Genomic DNA, 17,956 nt, shown 5'->3' on the forward strand with positions numbered 1-17,956 from the left:
TGATGAAAATGTCCTAAACTGATGAGGGTGATAAAATGTACAATTTTAAATATTGTGGAATATTCTGGAAGCCATTGGATTTTAAGTTTTAAGTAGGTGACTTGAAGAGTATATAAATTATATCTCAATAAAGCTGTTTCTAAAAAGCAAGATGCATATGGACACATACAACACATCATTGATATAAAAATACTGAAAATGTGTCTGGGGATATGGCTCATAGAGTGCTTTCCTCTCATGCACAAGGCCCTGGGTTCAATTCCCAGCACCACAAAAAAAAAAAAAAAAAAAAAAAAAAGGAAAATGCAAATAACACTATTGTTCAGGAACACACACTAATGTAGTAGAGGCACAGAGATAAGCATATGGATAATAAGAAAACAAACTGGGAAGGCCCTGGCAAACCCAGGAGGGGATGGTTAGTGCATGAGGGAAACAATGGGTGGAGAAACATTTAACTCTTAAGCTTGATGGTGGAACAGAGATGTTCTTGCTATTATGCCTACACCTTGTTTATTAGCTTTTAATTCTTTGTAAAAAAAAAATCATAGCCATTTCCCAATGTTTTAGAAGTTGGACATGTGTCTGTGATATAATGAGGTGGGAGACTGGCCTTAGGGGCCCCTGAACTGGGTGAACACAGTGCTGGACAGAGGACAGCCATCCCCTGCAGGTTCCCTGAATTGAAACCAGCAATCTCTGGGACCATCTCAAGAACATTCTTCCTCCTGGCTGGTGGTCTACAGCAGTAGCTTAGCTGTACAGCAAGAGAGCCCTGGTTTGAATCTCCACTGTGAGCATGCTCCTCAGCAGCATGGCCTTCAGTAAATTGCTTTGGTTCTCTGAGCTTTACTTTCTTATTAGTTAAATGGGAACAATACTGCCTACCTCTCAAAATTGGGGCTGACTGAATGGAAAAGGTAAGGTCTCCTCTGGTGCCTGGTGGGCCCCATCTGCTGCAGATGTGATTTGTGCAGAAGCTGGGCTCTCCCTGCTCATCTCAGGGAGGCAGTCTGTGCTGGGTCCTATACTCCTTGGCATGCTGTACCAGAGGCCATGAGTGAATACTGGCTGAGTGGGACGGACTTCTTCCTCCCTCCCTTCCTAGCTGCTTTGAAAAGCAAAGGGAACAAAAGGACCCAAAGACAGCTCCCTTCACTACTCCTAAAAACAAAGCAATATAATAAGCTAGTTCTGTCCTTCTCTAAGGATCTTTTTTTTTTTTTTGTATTCCCAGCTGTTCATCAGCTGCTGTAGGCTCATAGGGCAGGGCCAGCCCCCAGGGGCCCAGGGACCCAGGTATAGGATGATGGGGTGGCTATCTGTACAGAGGCTTCCCTCATATGAGGGGAAGCTCCTTCTACTTTTCTTGGAGACTGGAAGGTTGGATGCCTTGGCTTAGGCCCTCAGCAGCAGGGTCCAGACACATCTAGAGGAGAGCTGGACCTCAGAAACTGGGCCTGACAACCAGGCAGGTCAATGAGATTGGGGTTGTGTTGTAGCTGAGCAGGGGAGATAGAAATCCCACTGCATGTAGGGGCAGCTGCAGAACCACTGCCCTGGATGCCATTCTCCACATTGGACAGAACACATAAAGTGCATCCTCTGAGCTCTGGGCTCTGAAGCCTCCTCCTCCAATGTCAGTCCTGGCACAGAGCTCTCAGTGGTAGGCCATTCCTCTGCTGTCTCGGGGACCTGGCTGGTTTGTTTGTAAGGGCAGAGGTCCCTGTACCTGGTTCAGGTCTCTGCACCATCCAACATTTTGTGGCTAGTGAGAAAGGAGCAGGGAGGAAGAGCCCTTTGGGGTCTGTGGGCTCTGTCCTGGTCATGGAGAGACCCCAGGCACAAGGTCTCATGTGACACAGATGCAGGCCAGACCTAAGGCCTTCTTTATATCACTTCAAGCTACCTACGTGGCCCCACTGTACTACTGTGGTGACCCAGCTGGAAGTGATAGAGCACTATGGACTCTCCATGATCCTCTATGATCCCTTGTGGCCACATCCATCCAGTGACTGACCTTACTAACCTATGGTCTTTCTGGTCTAGGATAGGGCAGGACAGAAGGGGATGGGTAGCTTTGGGAATGATGGGAAAAGTGACAATCAATTCTCTCCAACCTGAGCCCTTTTTCTGATGTCCAAGGGGCCACTCTCCTACCCACACAAATGATGGTACTGTAGAAATCAGGGTCCAGGGCTACCACCAAGACTTCTCTACAAGCTCTTTGGAGCCATAGCTGACTGCCCCTGGCTACTGCCCTCCTTCCACCCTCTTCTACCCTGCTGCCAATGCTACCTCTCTAAAAATTCAGTGGAAACATACAAACCAGCCTGATAAATCGTACCTACCTGTTCCTCCCTCTGCAGCCCACAGTTGGGTTAACTCCTTGGACTGCCTTGAGTTTTTAACACCACATCCTATTCCTGTCCAACAATCGCTGGTGAGAGCTAGTGTAGCACCTCCCCAGGCAGGTGCTCCAGTGGTAGCAGCCTCCACTGTTCCCCACTGTCTCACACCAGCCTGCTTCCCTCAATACACCACCTGCAGGGCATCTGAAGACACTTGAGTTGCCCCCTCTAGTTTCTAGGCAAAGACTTGTAGCACATCAGGGAGGGAGGGAGGAGATGGAGGGGAGGGAGAGAGGGAGGGAGGAAGGGGGGAAGGAAGGAAGGAAGGTAGGAAGGAAGGAAGGAAGGAAGGAAAGGAGGTGGGAAGGAGGCAGGGAGGGAGGGAAGGAAGAAAGAAATCCTTCAGCTCTTTGGGGGGATCCAGAGTGGCTCTAGCAAAGGTTCACTTCCTCCCAGGGACCAAGGATGCACAGGAGGCCCTCCCCACTGTCAGGCACCTACTGCAAATTTTGTCACATGGGCTCTTTACGTTGCAAGACATGAATATTCAACTGAAACTGGTTTTTATAACAAAAAACATTGAATTGGCCAAGGCTACTAAAATATCCAGGACTGGTCAGGCTGCAGGTAATGTTTGATCCTGGGCCTCAGTACAATGACAAGGACTTTTGAGTTCTCTATCTTTTTCCCTGCCTTCTGTGTGATTGGCTTTATCCTTAGGAGTCACACTGTGCTTCCCCACACCCCCTAACAGTTCTGGAATCTTCCCCTTGGTCACAAATAGCTGCAGTGATTCTAAACTTCACATCCTCATTCTGGAGGCTTCCAGGGAAAGACAGAAAGTGTGTTTTGCCAGCAGGCTGTTGGCAATCTCTTCTTGGGTTTCCCATGGCTTCTGATTGAGTTCTGGGCCCATCCCTGAGCCAGTGTGGGGGCAGGAGGTGAAAAACACTTCTCAGTAGCAAGAGCCAAACCATATTCCCTAAAACAGGGAAGCCGTAATTTCCTAGAGGAAATGTGGGGTGTTGAATCCAGAAAGTAGGGACAAGATACAGAGCTACAAGCATGAGCCATTCCTGTGGTTGATTCTCTTTACTTTCATCCTCTTAGGCCCAGGAAAGCCTCTGAGACAGGAGACACTGTTCTTTCTTACCCAGAAATAGGCTAACATTGACAACTTCCCTTTCCAGATGTCTGTTTATTTGGAGTTCTGAGTGCTAAAAATCCTCAATCTGTCCCTTTCAAAGTTTCACTGGTCTACAGAATCTCCCCCAGGTGGACAGGTAGGTTCTGGCTGAAGTAAAACACATTTGCCTGTGGAAAGCTTCCTTCATCAAAATAAAATCCACACTGTACCCACTGGCTAATGGATCACTTGCCCCCTTGCTCATATTTAGCCACGTTTGCTGCTTCTTATTCCTTAAATGAGCCAATTGCTGTGGAGCCTCAGAACCCTCCAAGTGCTCTTTCTATCCAGAATGCTCTGGACACATTCAGGGCTCTGTTTGAAAGTCACGACCTCCAATAGGCCTTGGATCAGCCAAGCAGGTAAGACACTTAATGTTGCCACATGCATCAATGGTTCAAGTCTCTCTTTCCCTACTCTAGACTATCAGCACCATGAAGCAGGGACTGAGTTTAGCTGCAAGTATGGGCATGGCCTCCAAATCCTGGTTCTATGTCTGGTACATTGTAGGTTCTCAGTACTTTTCCACTGAGCCACATCCCCAGTGCCCGCATTCCCAATTATTGACCCACATGGTGCCTGAGTACACTCAAGTAAGTACCTTCCTTTCCACCCTTATGGATCCTACCTCTCCCCACTTCCAGCCCCCATGTGAACAATTTGGGGGAGGTGGCATCTATTTTCCACCTCCTAGAAAATCAGCAACCCTCTACGGTGGAGCATATGGAGGAAGACGTAAAAGACTCTTTTCAAAAAAGTCTGAAGTATAGGTTGGTGTGTTAGGTAAGACATTTCCATTTTAGAAAAGAGATTAACTGTGGGACTTAGGAATAAAAGGAGTGTTTAAAACTATGAGTGAGAAGGAATGTTCTGGTGCCAGCCTGAAGTTCTTATCTGGTGTGAGGATAAGAACTCATCCCATTGAGACTTTAAAGAGACAGAGGCAAAACTAAAGTTCCACTGCTTAAGTTTTCTACCTGGAGGGCCAGACAGGCAAAGTGAGCTGCTCAGGGCCCTGGAGGTAGTAGGAAGGCAGAGCCATGTCTTCCCCCGCTGCACACTGCTTCCCCTCTCGAGGGAATCATCAGCACTCCTGTTCCTCAAGGAAAGAGCCCCTTCCTCTTCTCTTCAATGCCTTCTTGATTTTCTTTCCTTTCCTTCAACTTATCATAAATTGCCCTGGACTAGTGTTGACTAAAGAAGGGATAATCAGAAATGGAGACAGTCATCCCAGGGTAACTTCAACCTAGAATATGATTCCAAGACCAACAAGTCCCTGAACACCATATCTGGAGACTTCCATTTTCAGCTACCTGAATATGTTATGATGACGTCAATGGTACAACTGGTTAACATGACCACTGAACTCTCACCAAGCTCCGGGAGTCCTTCTAAGGACTTTCACATATTTCCTTATTCAATCCTAAGTCCAATAAATCCTCCTATTACTGCCATTTACCAAGGAGGGAACTAAGGCTTAGAGGAGTCAGTTGTGCAAGGTTTCAAAGCCAGCCAACAGGGCCCAGTCCAGGCCCGGACTGTGCACACCTGACTGTGATGCAGTTCTCAGCACAGGGACCTGGAAATCCATGGCTGTACTTTCCTTGGGGCACCATGTCAGCTTGAAGTTATGTGCTGCTCTTCCCTATTTACAATAAAGTTCCTCTCCTGGTCTTTGTCGGCTTTTAATTAAGAAAGTTATTTGACCCACTTCAAGCACACAGGGTTTTCTCTGTTTGGAATTTAGTCTGGAGTTTTTTGAGAGCAAAAGTACTGTGTATGTGGGGATGGGTAGTAAAAGGATATGATCTTTATCTATGAAGGTGGTGACAGGACCGGGGGTCTTCTATGTCTCTATGGAGATGATTACACGGACCCTGGTTTGAAGCAGGCAGGCAGAGTTAGTATTTAGAGACCATAAGATGGCTCCCTGAATGTGAGCTTGATCTCATTGTGGGACTGAGTAAAGCCATGTGCCAAGGTTGTTCATGTGTGTGTATATGTGTGTGTGTGTGTGTGTGTGTGTGTGTATCCTACTCCTCAGTGGGGATGTTTTAAAACTCTGTAGCAAACAGTATCTCAGTGAAAGTGTCAATGTAGTTAATAAGAATGCAAGCAACATGGTGCACACCTGTAATCCCAGCAGCTTGGGAGACTGAGGCAGGAGGATCATGAGTTCAAAGCCAGCCTCAGCAACAGCCAGGTGCTAAGCAACTCAGGGAGACACTGTCTCTAAAAAATACAAAATAGGGCTGGGGATGTGGCTCAGTGGCCAAGTGCCCTGAGTTCAATCCCTGGCACGCCCACAAACACACACACACACACACACACACACACACACACACACACACAAACACACACACACAGGCTTGGGTGGTGGATTGCTTCCACTTCAATTATTAGCAGTATTTCCTCCTCAAGGCCCTTCAGCTCTGATCTTTGGCTTCCTGTTTCTCTAAAAAGCTGAGAGTATCTTCCTCAGCATTTATGAAATGCATTAGCTTTTCACAAATATTCCAATTCACCTTTCCGTCTTGATAAATTAATGATTCTCTTTTTCACTCACTTTTTTTTAATTAATTGTTGGTAGACCTTTATTTTATTTATTTATTTTTATGTGCTGAGTATTGAACCCAGTGCCTCACACATGCCAGGCAAGTGCACTACCACTGAGCCACAGGCCCAGCCCTTTTTGTCCACTTTTGAAGTTAACGGTGACTGAGAAATGCCAGCTAGTGAAATAGGAATGAAAGTGACTTTGTCACTGCCAGGCAGAAGCTTTGAGAACTGGTGTGGTCTGTGTCTTAGCCCATGTTCTGTTGCTATAACAGAATATTACACACTAGGTAAATTATAAGAAAAAAGAATTTCTCACAGTTCTGGAGACTGGGAAGAGCATGGCACCAGTGTCTGGCCAGAGCCTCTGTGCTGCATTGTAACATGGAAGAAAGGCAAGTAGATAAAGCAGGCAGAACTCATCCTTTCACCAAGAGTCCACTAATAATGAACTCACTCCTGCAATAAAAGGCTTAATCCATTGGCAAGGGTGGTGCCTTTTTGTCCTAATCATCTCTTTAAGATCCCAACTCTCAAATGTGCTACCTCTGTTACAATGGCAATTAAATTTCACCATGAGCATTGGCGGGGATGGTAAAACCACAGCAGTCTGCCTTTTCCTCCTCCAGGACTTCCCATCAGCCTGGGTCCCTGGGTGCCATTGATGAGCACTCCTTCTCTTCACCATTTCTACTCATCACTAGCCATGCAGCATGTGTGAGAAATAACCTTTGTGGTTTGAAGTAACTGAGGCTTGGAGGTTGCTTGTTACCACAGCATAACCTAGCCTATCCTGACTAAAGTATTGATGAGGGTTAGGGCAGAAGACATAGAAAACCACACCCAACAAGATGACTCTATATGCCCATGTGACTGGCTACAATAAAAAAGGTAGACAACACCAAGTATTAGCAAGAATATGGAGAGACTAGAATCTTCATATATCATTTGTGGGAACGGTGTTGTCCCTCAGGAAAACAGTTTATTAATTTCTTTAAAAGTTAAAAATAAGTTTATTAAGCACCCTAATGATTTTACTCCTAAATATTTATCTAAAAGAAAAACACATGTTCACATAAATATTTGTAGGTGAACATTCACATCAACATTATTCATGATAACTAAAAAGCTACAGTGATCTAAATGTCCACCATCTTGTCAATAGATACACAAAATGTGGTATATCCATACAGTGGAATACTACTCAACAATAAAAAGAATGGAATACTGATACATGCTATCACATAGATGAATCTCAAAAACACTGTACCAAGGGAACAAAACCAGATACAAAAGAATGTATACTATATGATTCAACTTATATGAAATTTCTAGAAAAGACTAATTTATAGAGACAGAAGGCAAATCAATGATTGCTTGGAGCTGAACATGGGTTAGAGGACTGACTACAAACAGATTTGAAGGAGTTTTTTAAGATGATGGAACATTCTAAAACTGGATTTTAGTAATGGCTGCCCAATCCTATCAATTTTCTGAAAATCTTTGAATTGTATATATTTAATGAATCAGTTTTATGGTATGTAAATTCTGTCCCAATAAAGCTATTAAAAAAGAATACTTAAGCATAATATCTGGGACATAGCAAAGGCTCAGTAAACTTTTTTTCAGTGCTAATCATTTCAGGAATGGAACACAGGGACTGAGATCCTGCAAGGAATTGATTAGAAGTGAAGATATGCATTCCATAAAGAAGGGAAGTTGTGCAATCAGGCATGGGCAGACACCCACCTCCTTCCATCCCCCAATTTTGTATTTCCTCTCTTCTGGTCGCCATATGCAAAAGGCCAATGGATATTGACACTGTCCTGCATGGAGTTCCACTAGAAGTCATGGATTAAAATCAGGGGTTCATTAAGGTTCTCTGCGGGAGCCCTAGGATGCCTTGAGAGTGATCTTTTTGAGATGTCACAGGTAGATTTAGCCTGGTCTGACTGAAGAATGTTTCACACTGTACATCCCTCCCTCCTCCTCAACAGTTTAATATTTTAATAAAATCCATTCACATGCTCCCTTACATCTTCTTAATGCTCTGTACCACAGACTTCCTTCTATAAATCCGGCAGAGCCAGGAGGAGATGAGAGATGGCTGAGGGGATTGGGGTAGGATGGGGTAGGGCACGGCAGGGCAGGACAGGGTGACTCCTGTGCCAGGGTGTCAGAAACACTCAGTATAGTCACGTAAGTGGTCACGTTCTCAGGCTGATCGAAGCATTTCCCAGTAAGTGCCACTTAGGCCCCAGGGTCTTGCAAATGAGACAAAATTTCTTCAGAAAAAGCAATACAGTTGGAAGGGCCTTTGTTTCCATGACTGCCAAAGATGGCATGCAGCCCTGGGCCACTTTGGCACTCTGGTTAACATTTAGTAAGAAGCAAAGTAGGAAAGAGATGATGTACATAATGGCACCATCTGAAGAGCTACCACCGAGAGGCAGAGCTAGATGACAAACAGAGAAGTGCAGTATTGATGTCTATTTCTGAGCCCACTGTCCTAGCTACAGTGTCCTCTCTGTGCATTCTTCTTTCTGATCACTTTTTGGAGAGGAGACAAAGTTTAAATGGTTTTGTAAGAGAATAAAAATGAAAGATAAAAAAGAAACACTGAGCAGTTGACTAAAAAATGGAGACAAAATATAATGGACAGTAGAAACAGAAAGTGAAAGATAAAAGCAGACATAAGTAAATTAGAAAGCAGAAAATAATAGAATTGATAAGAAATCAAAGAGCTAGCTCTTTTAAAAGACCACTAAAGGCAGGGAATGATGGTGCACACCTGTAATCCCAGTGACTCAGGAGGCTGAGGCAGGATCAAAGCCAGACTCCACAATTTAGAAAGGACCTAAGCAATTTAGTGAGGATCTAAGCAATTTAGCAAGGGCCTGTGTCAAAATAAAAAATAAAAGTTCTGGGGATGTGGTACAGTGTTTAAGTATCCTTGAGCTTAATCCCTGGTACCAAAACAAAACAAAAAAAATAAAAGAGGCAAGCCTCTAGCAAGTTTACATGTGAAAAAAGAAAATACAAGTAAATAATGCTAGAATTAGAGATGGAAGAAGATAAAAGTCAAAAGAACCCAGTGGCTTCAGAAGCTGAGGCAGGAGGATTGTGAGTTCAAAGCCAGCCTCAACAAATTATCAAGACCCTAAGTAACTTAGCAAGACCCTGTCTCTAAATAGAATATAAAAAATAGATGGGGATGTGGATTGGTTGTTAAGTGCCCCTGGGTTCAATCCCCAGTACCGAAAAATAAAATAAAATAAAATAAAATAAAATAAAATAAAAAGAAAGCATACTTGTTTAAATTTATGAAAATAAAATAAGGCAAAGCAACCTGCTCAAGAAGAGATAGAAAAATATGATGAGACTAAAAGCCATGGAAGAAACTGATAAAGAACTCCCCACCATTTCCATAAGATAGAGGCTCAGATGTTTGGGGGATGGGTGGACAAATACAGTCAGACATTATGGTAAGAGACACTTTCTATATAATTTAATTGGCTTCAGGCTATAAAAATGTTTAAAAGTCTCCCAATTAATTTTACTAAGAGTCCCAGTGCTGATAATCTGAAACTAAGGAGAGAGAGAGAAGGAAAAACAAGGGTGCTACTGGCCCAGCAGATTCAGGGATAGTGAGGCAGGTTAAATGGTGTCCCCACAATTGTGAATTCCTGAACCATGCTCAGGACAAGACAAAAAAATCTGAATATTGAGAAGGGCACAAAGTTATCATTGTACTACCTGTAATCTTCAAAAGTATCAGCTGAAAAAGTATTAACAGTGAGTGAGCTCCACAGATGGTCAGTTACAAAACCCATCAAAGTTCAGAACAGGATAGTGAGGGCAGGGCAGAGGAGGAGGGCTCTGTCACAATGTGCAGTGATGATAAACAGCTTCAAATTAACTGGGCAAGTCAAGGGCTCTATCTTTATGGAGTGAACTATAAAATATGACTGAAGAAGATGAAAAATACCTTCAACAATGTCAAAACACACTGATTTCCTACTACTGTAAGGATGCCCATTATTACCAAAATAACATAAATGTAACATAATTCCAAGAAAAAACTAAACAAAATTAAAAAAAATAATTGACAAAAGGAATATTGAATGTTCATGTAGAAGAATAAGTGCTTAAGGATGGCCAGTTAGCCAATAAATAATAGAAAGGCAACTATTCAAGAATTAATTAAAAGTCATTGCAGAATTATAAAAATATATGATTGCAAGAAAAATCAACATAGGAATAGAATTTAAATAACAAAAATATATCCAGCTGCAAACAGATGTACAATATAACACAAAGGTGCCAATTAAAATCAGGAAGCAAAGAGAATATTTTTCAATAAATGTTGTCTGACCACTAAGCTCACCATTTCAAAGAAGGTTAGATCCCTGCATTGTATCTCATAGTGACAAAAATTTTCAATGGAACTAAGATTTAGATAAAGAGGATGAAAAAAGAATGTGAAAAGAAAAATTGGATGCAATATATTTATATATGCATTCAAACAAAAAGAGAATTTAAAAATACTGAAAGATTAACAACATTTTTGAGAATCTAAAAGACAAAGTTATAGAAAAAAGACAAAACACAAATTTATAAAAAAGTTTGCAGCTTTAATGAAGACAATGCTCTCAATAGACACACTTCTTGCAAATAAATAGAGAAAAGACACTTGGTGGACAAAAAGAGAAAGAATACCAACAGACAGTCCACACAGATGAACAAAATGACCAAGAAACATGGAAAATTTTATCTCAATAGTAATAGAAGAAATGCAAACTGAATTAGTGAAATGTTATTTCAACTTAGATTATTGATGGTAGTATTCTCAGAGAGTGTGGAAGATGGACTCTTGTTTCCTACCAAAGTAAATGTAAATTAATAAAACCTTTTAGAACAATTTGGTTAAATATATTATAAAAAGTAAAACACGGAAATTCCTTTAAGAATTATTAAAATCATTAAACGTTATTATTATTAAACTTATTAAAAGATCTCCTTAGAAAATAATCATGCTGTGCACAAAGGTTTAGTGTACAAGATACTCACTTCATCCTTGCAGCTGGTTGGGAACAAATGAAACAATGTAAAAGTCAGCACAGTCCAATATGCTCAGTGAAGCCCCAGTCAACGACAGTGTATGAGAGCAGTAGCCAGCATCCACTGTGATTGGTTGGTGACTGTGATACACATTTGGAATGCAGTTTAGTCATTGCCCACATGATGCAATATTCTGCACCTCTCAAACATTGATGTCGATGAACATTTATAACATTGATGAACTATATGTAGTGTTAGGCAAAAAAACTTACAAACTAGAATATACTATATGAGAAGATTCCATAATATCCATGTGAGTAATGACAGAAGAAAAGTCTAGGATACACATTAAAGTGTTGAAAATGATATCTGTCTAGTAAAAATTTACATACACACATTTATTTATTTATCTCCTGATCATATTTTCTTTTTTTTATAAGTGAAATGGAGACTCTTCCTCTTTTATTTTTTTTTTAAAGAGAGAGAGAGAGAGATAGATATGGGGAGAGAGAGAGAGAGAGAGAGAGAGAGAGAGAGAGAGAGAGAAGTTTTTTAAAATATTTATTTTTCAGTTTTTTGGAGGACACAACATCTTTGTTTGTATGTGGTGCTGAGGATGGTTGAACGCGGGGCACACGCATGCTAGGCGAGCGCGCTACAGCTTGAGCCACATCCCCAGCCCCTCCTGTTCATATTTTCTAACACAAAACAAAACCCTCTTATCCAGCATTTTGATTTCTGCCGTTTCAGTTAACTAAAGTTCCATTCAACTAGAGAGAGAGAGAGAGACAGACAGAGAGAGAGAGAGAGAGAGAGAGAGGGAGAGAGAGACAGACAGAGAGAGAGAGAACATTGGCATATAAAGCATATTGCTGTAACTGTCATATTTTATTATTAATTATTGCTGGTAGTCTCTTACTGTGCCTAATTTACAAACTTTATCATAGGTACACACATATGCATAGAAAAAGCAATAGATAGAGGGTTCAGTGTGTTTTCAGGCATCTGCTGGTGTCTTGGAACCGACCCCATGTGGATAAAAGGGACTATTGTAATTTCTTTAGTGGAAGTTCCTTTTTTTTTAAAGATAAGAATATCATGCTAAGTGAAGTAAACCAACCCCCAAAATCAAAGGCCAAATGTTTTCTCTGATATGTGGATGCTTATCCATAATGGGAATGTGGGGAGGAACATGGTAAAAATGGAGAAACTTCAGATTGGGCAAAGGGAAGGGAGAGCGCATGTGGGTAGGAAAGACAGTGGAATGAGATGTACATCATTACCCTAAGTACATGTATGAAGACATGAATGGTGTGACTCTTCTTTTTATACAACCAGAGACATGGAAAACTGTGCTCTAATGTGTAATATAAATTGAAATCCATTCTTCTGTCATGGATAATGCATTAGAATAAATAAATAAAATTTTAAAAAAGAATAATGGTCAATACTGGTAGGTGTTCCAGGGTGGAGACAGGTACTATCTGGAAAGGTCCTTGACCAGGATCAGGCAGTCACTTATGGTCATCATATCAAGACCTTCAACCTTTCAGGAGAAAAAGTAAAGTATCAAAAAAAAAAAAAATCTTATTAGCATGTGTCATAAAAATGTGAGTGACAGGATTATAGTTTTCATTTTTTTAAAGATAATCTCCTTAGTCCAAATTTAATTATATCACATTGTGTTTACAATCAGGGAAAAAACCCTCACAATAAAATTTCCAAGTATTATAAAACCCTACCATGGCTATAACTGCCCTAGGACTGGACCCTGCCAAACTCCATATTCCCTCTCCCTCTCTGGGTTGCAGAATTCCAGCTAAATTCTGTTGCTTCCTATTTCTCACGTCTATTTTTCTGATTTTTTTTTTCTTCCAGGACTGCATTCTCTTCTTTGAGGCTTAATATCCCAGGAATTAATTTTTGGAAACTCATTTATCAAATTAGTTTTCCAGAATGAAACACTGGTCAACATTAGTCAGTTTGGATATTCATTAAAACAAAAGAGTTTTAGTAGCTTTTACCAAAAAAATTCATAGCTTTAGGCAATGTTTAGTTTTGTTTGTTATCGATAGGAATATGCTTTCAACATTTTTTTGTGTGTGTTTAAGTTTTTTTACTCTCCAAATGTAATACAATTCTTCAGCTAAAACAGGAATAATGAAACAAAATGGTTTTCAAAAGTACAATAGAAAAATATTGTTCACTGGTTTATTTTTCCAAATGAGCAATAGGCTATTTACAAATAAGCAGATCTCCAATGATGTGTATTAAAATGGCAAGCCTATCAACTGTTTGAAATCTAAATGAAAAAAAATTAAGGCACATTTGATCTGTGAGTTAAAAACAAACATTCTGGTGTAATGACAAAGTCATTTCACTTTTGTCCCCAAAACACATGAGCACCAAAATTGTCCAAGAACACTTAATATTTAGTAAAACAGGAATGTGAAAATTAAGAAAGGGGTAAAATCTCTTCAAAAGGAAATCTTTGGAGATCGGTTTACGGCAAATAAAACATACTAACCACACTCCTGGTACACATAAATACTAATACTAACAGGTACTCAAGAAATGGCAGAACTCTAAACAATGGATATTAAATAAATTAAAGGTATTCAGATGTCAAGGATAAAACAAACAGTAATTAAAGAATGAAGTAACCATCTCCACAACAGATAGGACGAAGTGAATGAAACCAAATACACCTCCCCCCATGTTTTCATTCGGGTGTTTTTGTTTGTTTAGTTTGCATACATTAGAATTATTATAGTAATTCTTCTTCATCATTCTAAATATTAATATTTCACCCTCTAAAGAGAAGGGTCAGCAAGAGAGAAAATGCCAAACACTTCTCACAATGTGGTGCCAGGCCTGCTCAGGCCACGGTATCCCAGGAACCACCCCAGCTCTGGCTGTGCTGTCCTCACTCCTGTTGCTTGTCAAAGCTACTTGACCTTGATGGGTAGAGTACAGTGTGGGGGAAATAATCAACTTTGGAAAGCTTTGCTGAAGATGCTGATGCTGATGATACAGATATTATCACATTTACTTATTTTAAAACTGAAACTTGAGATGGCTTTAAAAAAAAACTTGTGTAAAAAAAAAAAAGATAAAAGGTAGAATCTGTGCAAGGTTAACAGTCACAATAGAACATTTACCAGAGTTACAGTGTTTTTTTTTTGTTTGTTTGTTATAATAATACTTCATAGGAATGTTCATGTTTTCTGCCATAGGACTGCAGAGAAGGGGCCAGGAAAGGAAATATAAAAAAAACATAAAAGGTTTTGTTCATCAGGGATATTTCAAGCCAGAATTAAGCAAGTCTGCTACATAATGTTCAGCAAGAAGATGTATTCAAAGGCAAACATTGATCACATTTTTGTTCAAAAAGCTCAATCTTAAAGGAGTCCTATGTAAGAAAACCACTTGGAAAATATATCCTTGTATGGACTTCAAAAACTGATCACACAAAAATTTTTGAAAAATAAATTAGGTAATTAAAAGTGTCCCTTCCAGCAGAGCTGGACATCAGGCTGTCCGTGCAGAGCCATTATTATTGCTTTTACTGTAACTTGGATCGTTTTTCTCCAGCCACATTTCAGCTAACTGCTGCGTGGACCCATATGTTGATGCCTTGGACCCCAAGCACATTTTGTATTGTTTGGGATCCAGATTAGGGTCACAGAAGACAGGGTGGTGGATGTGTACCACTCCTACCTCCTGGCTTCTGAACGTCTTCAAACCTGCCTGGACAACCTTGTTGAAGAGGTCCACATCCTCCAGCCCCCAGCCTTGGATGGAAACATCAAAGCCACCCACTCGGACAAGATCTCCCTTATAAATACAAGTAATGCCAAACCCATAGTTTCTCCAGAAGCCAGTTTTTTGAGTAAAGGCAAAATGGTTGTCACTGGGAACTTTCCCACTATAAACAATCTTTGGATCATACTGGCTAAAGATGATTGGGAAATATATTTGTTGGCCCAAAACTGTATTTGCTCGACACCGTTGCAGGAATTCGGCAGTAAACACAAGGTCAACATCACAGAAAAAGAGCAAAGATTCATTATTAAACTGTGAAGATCCCACTTCGAGGGCCAGAGCTCTTGAAAACTCTCCAGACACAGGCAAAAATCTGCATGTCAGCTTTAGGGTACTTAATGCGATAATCTCTCATCAGTTCAACTTGTTTGGCCTTATCAGGGTTGGAATCAGAGTTGAAAAGCAGGACAACAAGTTTGACGTTCTGATTTGGGATGAGACATGTCTTCTCAAAGTTTCCCATAAATCTTACAAACATGTCAAATCGTCCAGACAAAGGGATCAGTATATTTATCTTTTTATCTTTGGGCTCTTTGCGTTCATTCTTGGACCCAGGGAGCTGGAAGGGAACAAGCTTCTTCAGGGAATTGGAGAGGAAGGATAGGGATCCAGAGTCCTGATTGATTCTATTGGCCAGCTCCTGTGCATCTAGTTCCTCATGCTCCACAAACTGGATCTTGCTGAAAGTCTGCTGTAGGTATGCGTGCCTCCTCACGGGAACTGTCATCTTCTTACCTTTGTGCTTCTTGTACAGAAGCAGCAGGTCCAAAACGTATTCTGCCCCGTACATGGGGTTCACACAGCGGTAACCATACTGGATCTCCTTGAAGTCGATGATGCGCCCCCGGGTTTTGGCATTGGCATTGATCATTTCCATCACCTGCATGACGATGTCATCCAAGGCTTCCCTCTGGGCTGAGTCCATTCCTCTCCGGGGGGGCTGACCATCGGCAGGCAGCTGAATACAAATACTTCCCAGTCAGAAACTCCCATTCCAGAATCTCTTCTCGTTGGCGGGCCTGAAACCGCATGAAGGAAGGGGGTATTCCTCCTTATGAATCTCTGTGTTACTGTATTTGCTCATCAGGACAATTTCTCGGTGGAGCTGTATTGTGCGATGACGCAGCTCAGCAATTTTGCGACTGAGCATGTAACTGTGTAGTCTGTACTGGTAGGGTGGGTTTTTGTTCGGGTGTAATGTGATGGCTCGGTGAATCTTACTATTATGGAGATCTCTGATGTACCCCTTCTTGTTCTGTTCATAATTCTCATGCTGCATCTATAATCCAAGGGGCTTGTGAGGCTGAAGCAGGAGGATCACAAGTTCAAAGACAGCTTGAGCAACTTACCCAGGCCCTAAGTAACTTTAGCAAGACCCTGTCTCGTAAGACCAAACACACTGTACGCCTGCAAACCTCCAGACACATCTTCCTACTTCCACATCCTCGTGCGTAGTGTACATTTCCCGGAGACACTTGCCAATGTGTGGTACCATTCTCCGAAGCACCTCCCGGCTCATGATCACACCAGGCTCCCCCATGCAGAAGTTTTCACCAGGCTCAAGGGCCAGTTTCCCCATTTCTTCTGTGGTGCCCAGTCCTGTCTGCCCGAGAAACAGGGGCTCACTGCTATTCAAACTCCTCAGGAAACTCTCCAGACGATCTCCTTTGATGTAAACATCATCATCTGCTCTCATAAACCATTCATACTTGTCCAAGTAGTGGTCATGCATGTACTTGAGCATCACAAAAGACTTCTTCTGGGGTGGGTATGAGTCATCCACGCCCCGTAGTGGCACTATTGGAATTGGTATAGATGTGTCTGAACCCTCACTAGAGAAGAACTCCACTTTCCCAGGAATTGTCTTGGACCATGTTCTGTAGGCAGCCACAGCGCGGGTCTGCAGGTATTTCTGGGCAGTCATAACTCCCACGAAGAGAAAGTTCCTGTCGCGCGGGCCACCATCCGGGGCCGAGCCGTGCAGCCACAGCTGCGCCCCCCGCGCACTGCCGCGCACTCCACTGGCCTGGGACGCTGCTGCCGCCGCCGCCGCCTGCCCGGGCCCGCAGCCCTCGAGGCTGGTGCGGCGCCGCGGACCCGCTCACTTCAGCTCCGAAGCACGGGGCAGGACAAGCCGCGAGGCCAGCACGATGCCCAGCACGAGCCCGAGCAGCACGCTGAGCCAGGCGCGCCGGCCGCGCGCGGCCATTCCGCGCCACTCCGCCCGCAGGGCTGCTGCCGCAGCCGAGGCTCCCGGCGCCCTCAGCCCGCCGCCCCCGCCTGCGGAGGCCAGCCCGTCCTAGCGCCGCGGGCCCGCCGCGCCCATCGCGGCCCCCGAGCCGCCCGCAGGCCCCGCGCCGGCGCTTTGTTCCGCACGCCCGCCCCCACCGCCGCGGCCTGCGCCTTTAAGAGGGGACCATGCCCGGAGCGCGCCGGCGGCGGCTCGGGAGCTAGGCGGCGGCTGCTCCTCCCGCTCGCGCGCGGAGGCGCGGGGCCAGCGCGACGGCGATAGCAGTGGCAGCCGGGCCAGAGCCCCTGTCCCGCCCAGCTCGCGTCCCCCAGCTGGCTCTGCTCGGATTGTGCTGCGCCCGCCCCCGTCCTCTTCGTGGCCGACGCCGCCGTCGCAGCTGCACATCCTCCGGCTTAACTCGCCATTGCAACAGAAGTGCTTTCAACATTTTTTATAAAAAAATTTTAATTTTACATCAACTTCCACCCCCAACCTGCATATTTAGAATTTTCAAACTTACATAAACATTATACAGGGCTGTGGAGTAAGGCTCAGTGGTAGAGCATAGTAGTGCTCACCTAGAGTGTGAGGTCCTGGGTTCAGTCATGAAATTTTCCAGCCATGGGGGAAAAATTATACCATAAATTCCCATGTACCCATTATTTGGATTGTAAAATGGTTACATGGAGCGAGCCTGCCTGCCTGCCTGACTTCCTTCCTTCCTTCCTTCCTTCCTTTTTGGAATAT

The 17,956-nt window shown here is 42.9% G+C and overlaps 1 protein-coding gene across 1 annotated transcript; it reads right to left on the minus strand.

The window, feature by feature from the left end:
* Positions 1-13,980: 13,980 nt before the first annotated feature.
* LOC308657061 (chondroitin sulfate synthase 1-like) lies at positions 13,981-17,188 on the minus strand (the record flags this gene model as incomplete). Its single annotated transcript, XM_081308513.1, is given in 6 exon segments — positions 13,981-15,288; positions 15,290-15,931; positions 15,933-16,030; positions 16,033-16,258; positions 16,352-17,080; positions 17,084-17,188. Coding segments are annotated over 6 exon segments (2,403 nt in total). The 3' UTR covers positions 13,981-14,685.
* Positions 17,189-17,956: the final 768 nt, after the last annotated feature.

The sequence above is a fragment of the Spermophilus citellus genome (assembly GCF_964194105.1).
Source record: "Spermophilus citellus genome assembly, chromosome: 9".
NCBI classification, from domain to species: Eukaryota; Metazoa; Chordata; class Mammalia; order Rodentia; family Sciuridae; genus Spermophilus; species Spermophilus citellus.